The following is a 14939-nucleotide window of genomic DNA, read 5'->3' on the forward strand; positions in this document are numbered from 1 at the left end:
AGCACTAAAAACAGAAAACCTGAAGGAATTTTAGTGTGAAACCTAGATAAAAACTCACAGGTTGACATTGAATTTCACTTGGATCTAAACTGAGACAGCAATACTGTAGACATTTAGTAATGCTTAAAATTGGTGCCAGCAAAAACCTGACACCAGTATAGATTACAAAAAGAACAATTGCTAGGCTAGTTCCACTTGAAATACATTCTTACATTCCCAGTGATTAACTGTAGTTTTGGAGTGCATTTTTTAACAGGTTAGTGAGAATTGATTCTCATCAAAATTGAGTGCCATGTATTAATCTAAACTGAGACTGCAGTAGCTGTTGATCCTCTGGGGAAGTTCTGTTTCATTCTGACCATTTCCACTGGTGACTTCTTTCATTTGCTTGCTTTAAAAGGCAAAATAGCTTTTAGTGTTTTATTTCTCAGTCTGTACTGTAGTACTCCTGCCTAAGTTGTTTTCAGTACAGCAAGGCTGAAAATTTGTAATTTCAAGGAAGATGTTTTTTAATGTTGAGATTTCATATACTGAGATAAGAGGCAAGTTGGAAAAACGTTAGACTCTAAAAAAATGCTAGAAATGTAAGGCAGTTGATGATGAATGCAAAGTCATATTGAAAAATGTGGTATTTCCTTGACTATGCACTTTAGGAAAATTAGCAACTGTAAAACCTTTTCTTTTCATATCTTTTTTTTTTCATTGAAATGAAGGATCTAGATGTTTGAGTAGTGAAGAATACTAAAATTACTGTCGGACGTAATAGCAGTCTTCAATCATAATGGCACAGGAGAACGTATTTAAATCATAATTCATTTAATTTGTCTGCAGTCAGAGATAGAATGAACTCATTTTTACTGGATGAAACCTCTGGTTTCAGTATGTGATGATATAGCATCAAGTCACCCAGTCAGACTGTGGGCAAAGGCTTTGTTGGTTGTGCTGGTTGAACAAAAACATTCTTGTATGAGGTCTCTTTTTGTTGTGGTTTTGCTTTCTTGTAGCTGTCTGTTCTTCAAGATTCAAGTGTTTACAGTGATATTTGATTTCTGGGGAAAGCTGAACCTGTGTCTCCACGTACTTTCAGCCTGCATCAGACCACAGTGCCTGTAGGCTGAGCAGAACTTCAGTTGGGTGTAATGTTTTATTAAAATGCTGCGTCCTTCTTGAAAACCTTCTGAAACTGCATTTATTCAGACAGTATTAGTACGTATTCTTAAGGCAGCTTAACAGTGAGGAGTCCGTGCAACATGCTGGGCATTGCTACTTCACTGTAAGTTCCCACTGTGTATCTCTCACTGTAATGTGCCCTGTAATTTTAGTTTATAAAAAAAGAACACATTATAATTGTGCTGGTTTATTTGCCTCGTCTGTGCGAACCTTGACTGCACACATGCCTCAAGCATTCAGTCTTCACTCTGTCAGTGCATTTACTTTATACTAAATGAAAATGATTGAGAATCCATTCTCTTACAGACAGTCACTGTAAGAGATGCTGTAATGTTTCATTATTAACCTGTAATGTTTCATTATTGCCCTTTATAGTTTCTCTTAATAACCAGTAGGGTACTGTGTGTTTTTGTAAGCCCTGAATGCTTGCATCACATCTCATCTCCATCTGCAATTTTAAAATTGATGCCAGTGAGATAGCAAACAGACAGTGGCAGGGGCTGGTGAGTAGACTTCTTTGCTTGCTCTAAGTGCAGGGTGCGGGTTGCAGAGCAAACATGCACAAACATGGGAAGTCCTGAACGTTGTCTTGTCAGGGAGGTGAGTTGCCAGGAGGAAGGCAGAGAGGTCTTGAAACACAGTGTGTAGACTGAGCATATCATGTCTTTTTTCTTTCTTTCTTTACCTAATCGTTTTATGAATTTGTAGTTGGCGTTGTTTGTCTACAGATAAATGCTCTTAATAGCGTTTTACTTAAAACAAGCATGAACTGAGGGTAACCTGGAAGACATAACAAGGCCTTTCTACGGGGAGTATGGGGGAAGTTATGCTGTAAACTGGGAGTGCTGAAGTGCTGGAGTTTCCCTGCCCCAAAATGTGGTAGCATGAGTCCCACTTTGAGCTGCACGGGCGGTGGAACTGACACATGTGCGATTGGACGTCTTGTTTGTTCTTTTTTTCCAAAAGACTGCTTTAAAATATATATGTATTTTACCACACAGAGACATTTAGGCATTTTTGAAGGGCAGTTATTCTGAACAAGTGACTTAGGAGCCAGTATGCCTTCTTAATTTTCTGAATATCGTCCAAACTTGGGCCCGTGACATATATGGCAGTGACAGTCCCATCCTAGACCCCATGTGTATCAGTCTACCTCCAATCAGACTGTTAGAAGCCCTCATAGGATCCTCAGTTGTGGATTGAAAACCTCGTACCTCCTCAACAGTACTTGGTAATTCCAGCATAATGCCTTCTCTTCCACATGTATGAAGGAGTAAGGAAAGTGTCTGTTTGCAGTCTGCTGCAATAGAAGATGATGGCAGGTCTTTCTAGAATGGAAAGAGTGAAATTCTAGGTTGAACTCCTGATGGAAAAATTCCATCTCTTACTTGCCATCATTTCAAACTGTGCTGTATTTTTAATAGAAACACGTGGGTATTAGGACTGGATATTTTTCATGGCTGCTAGTAATAGAATTTTTAGTACCAGGGTATTGCTACTATATTGATTCACCTAGTGGAAATCAACTTTTTTTTTTTTTTTTTTTTGGTCAGTTTTGGACAGAACGTTTTTAATGATTATCCAATCTGTTTCTTAGCATCAAGTAAAGCAAATGGTGTGGTTGCATCATTCAGGCATTCTGGTGTCCTTCAGCCAGAGAAGGCAAATGGGTGTTCTGAGTTACGCATTGCAGCGAACAAAGCAGAAAACTCAGTAAACCAAACCTAAGAGTGGGTCTTCAGCTGTCAAAAGCTTTACTCCAAAAGCTTCAATCGTGAACACACAGCAAATACCATGCTCTGAGTTTACCTAACATCAAGGTACGGTTACTGATTTGTTGCAAATTTCCGTAGACTTCTCTGGAAGGATTTTATGTAATTTAAATGTAATGGATAAAGATGCGTGTAATGCCAGGATTCCGCTGAGGAAAAAACTAAAGCCAAGTGAAAGCTTAAATTTCTAGGAGTCAGGAAGGCTACGGGCTCTTTGTCCAGAACGAGAGTCCCCTTCTTCAGTACAATATTACCAAGGGAGAAACTGTGTCCCATTTTAGCCTTTTCTTAAATTGGTAGTAGAAAATAAGAGCATGATATAGGCAACGTGCGGGCAAATTTTCATCCTTTAATAGAAAAGTTTAGGAAACGTAGTCACTCAGAAGGATATGTGAGAGGTAATCTGATGACTACTCTGTAGTTGGTTTATAACTACTATCAGAAAGGTAGCTGCTACTCTGAAGTGCTTTTGTTCTTGTCTGCTGGAAGATTATATAGAGATATCGTAGGTGTGTCCATGTGTATATATGCTTGGGTCATTCTTACTGCCCAACTATTGCTTTTTTTTCCTAAAGTCTCATGGGATTTCCTAAGTTAGTGTCACTACTTCACAATCAATCCGCTATAACCACTGATAGTATTTCAGTATTGTATTTCTGTTCTGAAATGAATGTATTTTCTACCCTAGACAAATTACAGGAAACAAAATGAGGCTGAAGGCTAAAGAAATATGTATGAAACTTGTTCATGAGAAGGTAACTTCAAACACTCGTTCAAGGGTGAGGAAGAAGATGATAATGTCTCAAAAGATCTAAGTTCAGTGATGAGTAACAAACTACAGTTGAAATTTCACCAGAAATATTTGATATTGGGTATGGCTGTTTTGTTAGCAGTCTGTATGTCCGTGTCCTGACTCAGTTACTTATTATTTTTAGAGAAATTCTTTAAATGTAAGGAAAACAAAATTATTGTGTAGAGAAGGTACATATTGTGTGACTTCATAAGGAAAGGCTTAACACTTGCGTAGTTAAGAAAAATTGAAAAAAAATGGTGAGGAAAATGATTGAACTGATAAAGGTAAAAGGAAAGTACTGGTTGAAACAAAATTGTCTGTGGATGATAGGTAAGATTTTTAATAGTGTGAGGACTGATACTCCTAAATTGTTTTCACAGGCCACCACTGGCAAACTCTTCTCCTGAGTCATCTAAAATTGCCTTAGACAGCATAGCTGAGAGTACACTGCATTTCTGAGTTGTCTCAAAGCCTCATATGACAAGGTTGGAGTTTTTTCCTGTCCTCCCTGGCTATTCTGCAAATCACATTTCCACTTGCTTCAGGTTAAAGCGTGTATCTTTCTTGCTATCACTACGATAAAGAATAATCTGAGTAACCATTACCAGTGTTGATATGCCATTTGTACTTGACTTCTGTACAATATGGTCTTGTTTTTCTATGTAAGACTGTTCTGGTTTATTTAAATAAACCAACCCCAAAACAGAAGACAAGCCTTTGTTATATTTCCATAGGCAGTAGGGTGAAGTGTCTGCCTGCAGTGCAGCAGCAGGGCTGCCCCACAGCGGTGCTCGGCTGTCTGCCTGCGTGCTGTGTTGTCCCATCTGCCCATTTCACAGTCCAGCCTTTCCTTGCCTCTGGCTATCCCTTTTTCCGTCCCAGTCTAGTATTTGCCCACCCGTAATTTGTTTTTCCCATTGTTGCCAGTTTCTCACATCGTTTTTATTCAGCTTGATCTCAGGTCAAGGCCTAGTCATCTTCTGCAGCCATAACAAGGTCCAGCTGACTGATAGGCCCACTTATGGAGCCTGTTGTTGCTGCACCTTGTGAAGGCTGTTATCTTGGCTTGAGCACCAGGGAGGTGAGAGTCCCACTGTGCTTCATGTTGTGTGCACCAGCCTGCAGATCCTTCATGATGGATGGTGAGATGGAACAAAGTCTGGAATAAATCCGTTGTCTCTTGCCTACCCACCATCCTCCTGAGGGATGATTTAAAAACAGCTCTTGAAAGGTCCACCTCCCCTGCCTGCTGAGTGCCTTTCCTCTTGTAGGAAAGAGATGAAACCCTAGATTTGCAATAGAATCTGCTATCTGGCTATGGCCAGCACCGATTACACCAGCTGGCAGACACTGCTGTGCGGATAGATAACGGGTGTCAGTGGGTAACATGAAGCACAGCAGTAACAGGTACTGCTGGGACAACCATGAGTAGATACAGGGCCAGCAAATGGAGTCAGACCACGATGTAGGACCCCAAGCCTATGCCATTGGTGCAGGGAGCAGCTGAAGGTTTCTTCACCAACCACTGGGGCAAGGGACAGCAAGTGTTCCTGCAGCCAGCTTCAGTGAGAGTGGGGATAGCACACATAGCTCCTGGTGGGACTGGGGTGAAGCTTACCTCACTTACCTCTAAAAGAGAATGCTGCATTTAAATCCTTAAAAAACAAAAAATAGGTACATTTTCCTGTGTGGGCAGAGGCAGATTGAAGATCATATAAATTATTGTATAGATTCTTTTTAATATAAAGAAACACCTAGATTTAATGAACAGTTTTGGGTTCCGGCTCTTCATTCATAACTTCCAGCCAACTCTGACTATAAGAATGTCACTTAACCACGGTGTCCTAGTTTCACCATCTGTAAAACACTTTGGAAAGTCATGGAAAACTGAATCATAGGTCTTTTCCATCTCTAGATTCTATTAGGTCATCCAGTCTGTCCATCTGCCAGTGTGAGATTGTTTCCTACATTCACCAGTGTTTTTCCAGTCTGGGTTCTGCGTGCCAAGTGGTTGGACTTCCACCAGTACCTATGGGAGATGAATTTGCAGACCTTTAGATCTCAGCATGAGGAAGCTCTTCTGTCATTTGCAAATACTGACACAAATATCTTAATTGACCACAAATGTTGCATTTTACTATAAATTTGACTTAGGGCATGTACTTTTGTGGAGTTTCAGAAATTCAGCGTACAGATGATTTTCTTCAAGTTGAAACCAGCAGCACTGTGATACGAACTGGATCTAGACAACAACTATCAGAATAACTAGCTGTCTTTGTACAAACTTTTCAGAGCTATGAATACATGGAAGTTATTTGGGCTCTGTGTAATAGTAGTTAAACTGCTTTTAAAGTCACCATCTGGCAAACAACTGGTGTGTTACATGATTTATTAGATGCAGTGACCGAGGAAGAAAAGGCCAATACTTTAGTGTGTTTTACTGATAAGGTTAACAGATCATTTTGTAGTGCAGTTCGTATACAATATGTATTTTAAAATAATAAAAAATCTGTCAAGAGGCATGTGTTCCATGAAATATGTGACTTCTAATTAACTCCACTTGCACAGGATGTTCATGCCACTGCTAATGGAAATTCTTAAGGCTGGGAACGAAAATTGCATCTTCATTATCTTCACAAAAGGGAAAATGGAGGGCTCTTTGTTGTTTTCTTTGGTTGTTGTTTTACTTTTCAACTTTGATTTCGTGGCCTTAACCCTATATATTTGTGTATGTCAATAAGAAATTTTATTTGCATAAACAACGTCAAAAATTTCCATATATAACAACTGATCTTCTTCCCTTAAGAAATCGGTGGAAGGCACCGTGAAATTATAGCACTTATAATGAAGCCTCAGAAAATAATAGCAAAGTCAGATCATAAAAAGAATAAATATGTCTTTCATCCACAGGAAATAAAGCCAGACCAAGTTACCAGACTTGCACTTAGGAAAGAAGTTAATTTTGAAAGTGTCTGCAGAAAGGTAAGGTTTGCTGGTTTTGTTGCTCTATATCGATGAGTGTGAGAAAATACATGAGCCCCTTATGATGATGTATTTACCTTATGCATGTATTTGAGTGGGATTGTCTGCATTTGCATAGTGTGTGATGTACGTTATATTGGATATTAAATATAAATCTTCTGTTTCTAAAGACATCACTCCAATAGGATGTGTCTGCAAAAAATTGTGTAGTTATTTTAGCATGAGTGGCTTTTCATTAAGGCTAGTAGGCTAACATCTAGCAACAGGAATTGTCTGCCAGGAAGCACAGTCTTTATAAATAGGTTTGCCATGTTTTCGAGTACATTTACGTGGGTTAGTTAATGTAAATATTCTAAGCTTTCAACAACGGTTGAAAATAGGCTCTAAATACTTGAGAGGCAGAGAGAAGCTTATCCATGTGAAAAGAACATTAGCCTGAAACAAAGGTGCAATTTTAACACAGCCATTTCAGCATAGTGTTTCTCCTGGTGTCCACTGACTAAATATTAACTAACTAGTGATAACTGTAAGGGATAAAATGAAGACATTGGAAAGAGCAGAAAAAAAGTAGCCTCTTAAGTGATTTGCTGCAGAAATGATCTTATAAAGCACCTCCGAATCAGAAGTATCAGTAAAACAAATGGTAGGTTTTCCTCCAAATCCTCCTGAATTCCTCTGGCTGGGTAGCTGAGGACTGTGGAGAGTCTGAGATCTGAAAAGTACGTCATACACAGTCAAAGTTTTAATGTAGTGTTTGATCATTTCCTCATATAATGATATCACTAGTTTAAAATGTAATTACATTCTATCAAAGCATGGCCATGTATGGTGCAGGTCAGTTATCAACACAGAATGCAGCAGGATGTCCCTGAAGCAAAATGAAATTAGCATACTAGAGAGGTCACAAATTGGATCTTATTAATGTATGACAGCTGTTCCAGAAGTAATACCTCCTGTTTTATTGCTTTAGCCCATGACATCAGAGGCAGATATTGGTAGCCACCATTCTGCCCCTTTGCTGCCATCTGTCATATGTTCAGTGCATCAGCCTTCTTCCGATTGCATTCTCAAGAAGTATAGAAGCCCCAGAATGAAATACTTGATTCAGTTGTCCTGAAGGAGTTTATGGGTTTATATGTTTGGAATTGTGTTGTCTAAGAGGACAATCCTCCTTCACTTGCCAAGAATATAAAAGGGAATACTGGTAATCTTACCAGTTTATTTTGTATATCCATTTCTTTTCCTTTAGAATTTCTTCAAATATAAGCAAGGGATGGCAAAGGATAGGAGAAGGCTGTGAAATTCTCCTAGCCTTGGATATTTCACCTAGATAACAGGATTCTTGTTTTCGTAGTCATGGCTGACTGTATGTTTTCCAAATTTAATTAAAATCGGCTTGTATTTAGTCATAATCCTTGAAAACGTGTAATGCAGGTGTCCTGATGGACGTGTTTTGTTTTTTAAAATTCCTATTTGTGTTGCTTTCTGCTGCTAGTAGGGTTTTACGGTGGTATGAAAGACTTAATCTCACCTATTATAATGAATGAGTTCTGATGCTGTTTTAAACCAACAGTTTAACCCTACTGTTGTAGCTGAGCCACCGAAACCACGGGCTGGCCGTAGCATACCCACTGCTAAAAGGAGTATCTTTTGCAGGCTTTAATAAAAGTTAATATGTCGATGTATTATTTTATCTTTTCCCACAGTTAGTTATTAATAATAACATTTGGGGAAAAAAAAAAAATCTATCTCTAGCAGTATTCTGTAGATCACATGAAATGTCAACCATACTGTTTACCTTTTCATTAAGTTGAGTTTTGAAATATTTGAAGCAAAACATCCTGTGGCTGTTTTCATTTTCCAAATAGGTTTGTTTTCACTGATAAAAGGCAATCTGCCTTTAATTCACTGTGGAATGCTGAATATTAGCTTTGCATAGGGGATGTGTAGTCAAGATATTTGTTTAATTCCTTCTGCCCACTGAGATTTTATGTTCTATTACTATTTTCCCCCATATTTTTTTTTTCAGAGTAAGATATACTTTTCTATTTAAAATGACATTTTCTGGGTTTCATTTATAAAATGTATAAAACATGTCACAGGGCTTACCACATTAACATAAGGGAAGAAGCAGTGGGTGAGCTGTCCTTCGTGCACCTCTGCTGAAACTCTTTACATCCATTTTCAATGCTGTTGCAGCTGGCACTATTGCTATTAACAGATGGTAAACTCTGCTGTAAAGACTGTATTAAATGTTGCCATGTGACTGCAGCTGGACTTTATTTTCAAGTGCTTAGTCACAGCTGTTGAAAATGGAACCTTTCTTCTCTGGGTTTTCACTGAGCTTTTGTACAGGTTCTGTACGCCGTTCTCTGCTGTCTGCAACAAACACATTTGCCAGTCATTGATATTGAGGAACGCGTGGCAGATCTGCTGTCTGATTTTTTAAACAGATTTCCACCTGTGTGACATTTTAACATGGTTGTTGTAGCACGTATCCCTGAAATTAGCCTTGGTTCATCAGTATTGTGTTATCCGGAAGCTAATGCTAAAAATGTGGTTCATTACAAGTTTGGGAGCAGACAAAGGCCACCCCTTTGGTTCATCTGCACTTCTGCATCAGATGCCATTCTGTCAGACTACCTCTCTGCTGCCATCTGTCACACGGCAACAACATGTAATGGAATACTGCTGAGGAGGTTCGACCTCTACTGCCGTACCACCGCCATCTGTCTCTGATGTAGTGAACCAACATCTTAAAACAGCAGGCATTTCTTTTGGAGCAGCTCCCATAGAACAGGCATGGCCGTGAGCAGATATGCCAGAATTCAACCGAGCAGCATGGTGCGTGGTATGATTTTGATGACTGAAAGCGTAGGTTGCCTGATGAGAATAGCTGTACTTAAGGTGATTATGCAGGAATGACATCAGTGATGTCTCGGTGTAGGTGTTTTAATAGATGTTTTAATAGGTACTTCAAGGCTGTAATGCTACAGTTAAAGTTTGGAATGTTGTTATGAAGGTGAGTGAGTTTAATATCCGTGGCCTCTATGAATTTGTGCCCCACCCCTCAACATGTGTCTCATCAGCAACCAAAAAGGGGTAAGAATAGGGTAGTCACAGTGCTTGTATTGCTTTGTATTCTTCTTCATAGATTTACCATGAAAATACAGTCTGTTGAAAGCATTTTATGAGAAGCTCTGATATTAGAGGTATCAATTAGAGATATTCAATTTACAGCATCACGCTCACTGAAGACTTAATTGGAGCACGAGGTTCCTCAGATTGTATCAGTAAATGGTAATCTTGGATCACAGGACATGAGTAGGACATCATTGTTACACATCAATAATATTTGTTCTAAAAATTACTCTCACCTTTAAAAGCATGAATTTCCTGGTCAGGAAATTTTAAAGATAATTCTAGTACTTTTCAGCTTTGTGAGATGGAAAGAAGGGAAGGTGGCATTTCTAAATCAAGTAGAATTTCAACTAAATGGCTGCATCGAAGGAGGGACAGTCACATCTGTGCTATCTATCTTTGAAAAATAGAAAGGTTTCTATTTGAGTTGATGTTACCAAATGGCTTTAATTTATTTTTTTTAATGTACTTTCTAATGGAAAAATACATTAAATTTTAAAATCTCACTGTTCTCTGTGGATTTAACCTGAGGAAATGCATTAAATCATGAAGGGGGCCTGATGCATAGTCCTGTGCGGTTTAACTGAAGACTTGCTGTTAGCTTCAAAGGCTTTGGATCAAGCACAGAATAGTTGCTGTCTTTCAATTGGGCACTGGGGGATTTTTTCCACAGTCCCCTCCCTTCTCTCTTTTCCATCCCCCACCTCCCCTCTTCCCCCTCCCCCTGAAGTATTCTACTAGCTACAAAAACAAGTCTGATTAGGACAGATTCACGTATTGATACAAAACTTCTGTTGCTGGTGCTAGTGCCTTTAACAGCAGCATAACTAGATAATTACTTACGTGGATTTTTAACATTCTTTGCTTATGAAAATATTTTGCTTGCAATCCGTAAACCATAGAGAAAGGACTACTGTATGAATCAGTCTTTTGTGTAACACTGATGTGATGGTTCATCGGCTCTCTGCAATACACTTATCATTAATTCCTCGCACTTAGCTGTTTTGTGGTTTGGTTTTGTCAGCTTTGCAGGAAAATAGCTGCTGTTCTTGAGGGAACCATGACCATTTTCCTTTAAAAAAAAAAAAAAAAACCAATGTAATTATAATAAGAATAAATTAATGATGATTTAATCCGTTTAGGAAGACTTAATGATCATCTGATAATACCTCTCTCCTTTTCTTCACTGCTTTTAAGCAACAATATGGTCAACTTCCAAACAGTTCTAGGAACCCAGAATTGTTGTTACCTGTTTTTACTTTAGCATGAATACGCTTTAACTCGTGCATGTGAGGATGGTTCCATTCCTCAGCAGTGTTTATGCTGAGTGGTAAAACAGTACTTCTCCACCTTAGACATTATGTTGGAGGTCCTTCCTTATTCCAGTATGGAAGACAGGGATTTGCATAACTGTTACTGATTTCTTTATGTAATAGTTGCATCTGCCAACATCATTTGGTGTTTGGCAATGTGTTACATTGATTTAACACTGCTTAATAGGACTGGGTTGATGCTGGGAATCAATGTTGCAGTGCTGGATTGCTTCTGTCTCCAGCATTTTGATTCTGTTGGAATGGAAGTTGCACTGAATGTATGAAACCACTGTTTCCTGAGAGTTTTGCATGTCAAACACCAGATGTTAACTTTAAACAGGAATGTCTGTGGTCTTTCTAACAATGCTGATGTAGAATTTTGCATTCAGTGATGAATATCACATTCAGGCGTAAATACTTTCTCTGTGTGAGTGACTGTTGGTTGTTGGTGTTTTGTTTTTTGTTTTTCTCTTAAGGCTTCTCATCTTCCAAGTTCAATTTCTTGAACTATGAGCTGTTTAGCATGACTCTTGTATGTATAGAGAGACAATTATATGTATGTATAACTATATTTATATAATTATACATATAACTATTATTCATATGAATGTATTTATCATATATAAATGTCATTTTTTGTATAAATGAGTTGCTTAGCATCGTGTAATCTTCTCTGTTTTGGAGTCTAGAACCCACTGATGTGGCTGCATCCAAAGTTTCATCAGTGCAAAACTCTGTTTATTTAACAAACCTTTCTCCACTCTTTCCCCCTGACTTCTCCACTAATTCTCCTTCTCTCTGTTAGCCCAACCAATGCCAGTCTCAATGCCTAGTGGGAGAATTCAGTCTGCAGTTCATGCCACGTTCTGTCCAGCTCCTTCCCAAACTTGGTTAGCCATTCTTTTGCCTGCTCAGATATTCCTATAACAGCAATACAGATGCATACAGCTCTGTATACATGCAGCTGTATTTTTTCATTGCCAGAATACGACGCAGTATATGTAAAAGAACATGCAACTCTGAACTTCTGTTCTTATTTTAAATGAATATTGAAGTTATGTGCATAAATTTGTTATGGGGCATGAGCTGTAATGGGAATAACAGAGTAAAATATTTGAACTATTCTTGCTTTTATGTTTTCCTTGAAGAAAATGAAAGAAAGAAAGTATTGTAACAAGGGTTTCTCAAAGTGCGGTGGGTTGGATACTGAATAAAAGAATGTCAAATTAGTGATGTCAGAATTTCTGTGATATAATTTTCAGAAATACTTTTCAGGCACACATGGAATGCCCAAGAGGCAGGCAGTGATCCAGAACCTGAAAGCATGCATGAGGCAGTGGTATAGAAAGGAGAGATTTAGGTGTTAGAGGAACTGAGGAACCTTCAGACATGAGAGGAGACAGGATGAGAAAGATGACCTGACATACTAGTCAAAATTGAACCAGGCTGCTGGCTCTGAAAGCCTTCATAATGGAATAAAAAAAAGAAGCAGGAGGAAGACTGCATTCATAGAAGAGCATCTGATTCACACTTACGTGGTCAGCAGGGAGTATTGACAGTTTTTCAGAATCTCTCTTGAAGGCTGAGGAGGGAACAGCTGAATGCAGTGAATAATGAAGGCAAATCAGGCTGCCTATGGTACCAGTTGGTTAGCATCTCCAGTACAAACCTACAGAGAGAGAGTATGCATTATAAATGCTTCCATACCAGTCCCCGAAGCCTAAGAAAATAAGGGGTGATCATGGAATACCTGACATCCAACATCATCACAGATACAATTGGTATTTTCGTTTAACCAATCTTCAAGATAGTTAATGAAAGTTGCCACCTTTAAAAGGATAATGAGGCAGGATGCGTATGCACGAGGGTGGCACTGTGTTGTGAACAGCTGTGTTTTCAGCATAACTGCATAAAAGTGTGACAGGAGAAGAGGATCTCTCACAGGTTGTGTGATTGATAGTCACCTCCGTAACAAAAGTTTGGTGCTAGTAGTGTCCTACAACTTCTAGTTAGAATTATGATAGCAGAAAATGATAAATCAGAATATAGAAACCACAAATCTACGGCTGGTAATGGTGAGAGATTTCACTTACTAAGTGAATTACTAAGGACAGTCTCTGAATTGCACTCTTTATGGATTCATAGGGAAAGTAATCAATTTTTAAAGCTAACCCACATGAAGGGCTAGAGAAGAGGATGGGCTCAACCAAATGAGGAAGGCCTGCCTTGCCATTAGTCTGCTAATTCTCTAGATATTGGGACCCATTGATCAACTTCAGCCAGTGTCGTTGGAGATGGTTTTAGGAGTGTACGGTTCCATTTGTGTGAGTGGCAGTTCTCATCTGAGTAGCAGAAATCCAAATCAGTATTGCTATCAGCGAGGGGAAGTGTTCCTAGTGACAGAAAAATTTCAGTGCCTTTCACTCTTGTTTTAAGAAACACCATGGAGTTGGCACAGAAGGAAAGTGAGAGGATGTAAAGTACAACATACATGAGCTGGAGTCTTTCATTATTCCTGTTGCTTCTAGAATTTGCTGTGTTAAAATGTGTTTAATGTTGTGTAAATCACTGTAATTACTTATGTTGAAGACTGACAGCTAATCACATATTACAGATTGAAAAAGCTCTGTCTGTGTATGTGCTTTGAAGAGCAACTGAGAACTGCATGGCAAAGTTAGAATAAAATGACATTTTTGATATTTCTTAAAATGAAATGCCACAGCTGTTGTGCTTTACTTTTATAAATGCAACTGTGTCTTCTTCTGATTGTGCCTCACAGAGAAGTGAAACACAAAATCATTATCACTTCTTCACTCTTTCTTACGCAGATCATCTTTCAAGTGCTGCATCTCAGAACTAAGGGATTGACAGTTACAAAAGTTTGAGGAATAAAGAGAGAAGTTATGGAATTAGGAGGACTCTTCTAGCTCTACATGAGTCTGTCACACTGGAAAATTCTGTGAAAGGTGCTGAAGGCACTATTTCTTGAAGTTTTTGAACTTGTGCAGTAGAAATGGAAAAACAAGGTTGCCTCGAGCTATTGGAATCCTGTTTAAACATAGGTTCACAGTGCATTGCTCCTCAATGGCGGGATCATGAGTCCGTATGGGAAATGCAATGTAACTAGTAACTCACTGAAAATACAGTCGCATTACCTTTGAGGGCTGTTGGCCTAGTTTTTCTTTGTTTTGGAGCACAAATAATTGCATGCTGATTGAAAGGGTTGAGTGATTACACAGCCGGAAAGCACTTTTTTGCCAAAGCAGCAATAATGTAATGACCTTAAAGACAGTCGAGCCTCCAAGCATGAAAGTGATTGTTCTGCATGCCATGTGGTGAAATGCCTGCTAGAAAAAGAGGGACTGTTCAGGATCTGCATTTGTTTTGCATCCATCATCTGCTGATATTCTCAGATAGTACCAGGGCTTCCCTGTGTGTCTGATACATCATTATGAATAGAGTTAAGTTCTGCGTGCACATACTCCCTCAGTAGACTTAATGATAGAAAATCTGCATTTTGGTACCAAGGAATCAGTATGTTTATTTCAGATGTTTAACAGTTTTCAACAGTGAACTGAATTTGTGCTTCCATTGCCTCTTTTCAGAAAGTGGCTGAAAAACATTTAGATTGAAAGGTATCCGTTTTCAGCTGTGCACAGAAGTTCAATGTGAGATGCCAAGAGACTCTATCTTGTTTTAAATAGCATACACTAACCTAATATGGCCTACTCCTGGTTAATATGTGAAGTAATTAAGAAGTCTTTAAGT

The 14939-nt window shown here is 38.7% G+C and overlaps 1 protein-coding gene across 2 annotated transcripts in view; it reads left to right on the plus strand.

Moving 5' to 3' along the window:
* Positions 1-14939, plus strand: part of SRFBP1 (serum response factor binding protein 1) — a 55817-nt gene that overhangs the window by 31016 nt on the left and 9862 nt on the right. For both annotated transcript variants that reach the window (XM_040655836.2, XM_424408.8), the window contains exon 4: positions 6646-6717. In XM_040655836.2, coding sequence (XP_040511770.1) covers positions 6646-6717 — 72 coding nt within the window. The remainder of the gene's footprint in view (positions 1-6645; positions 6718-14939) is intronic.

The sequence above is a fragment of the Gallus gallus genome, chromosome Z (assembly GCF_016699485.2).
Source record: "Gallus gallus isolate bGalGal1 chromosome Z, bGalGal1.mat.broiler.GRCg7b, whole genome shotgun sequence".
NCBI lineage: Eukaryota > Metazoa > Chordata > Aves > Galliformes > Phasianidae > Gallus > Gallus gallus.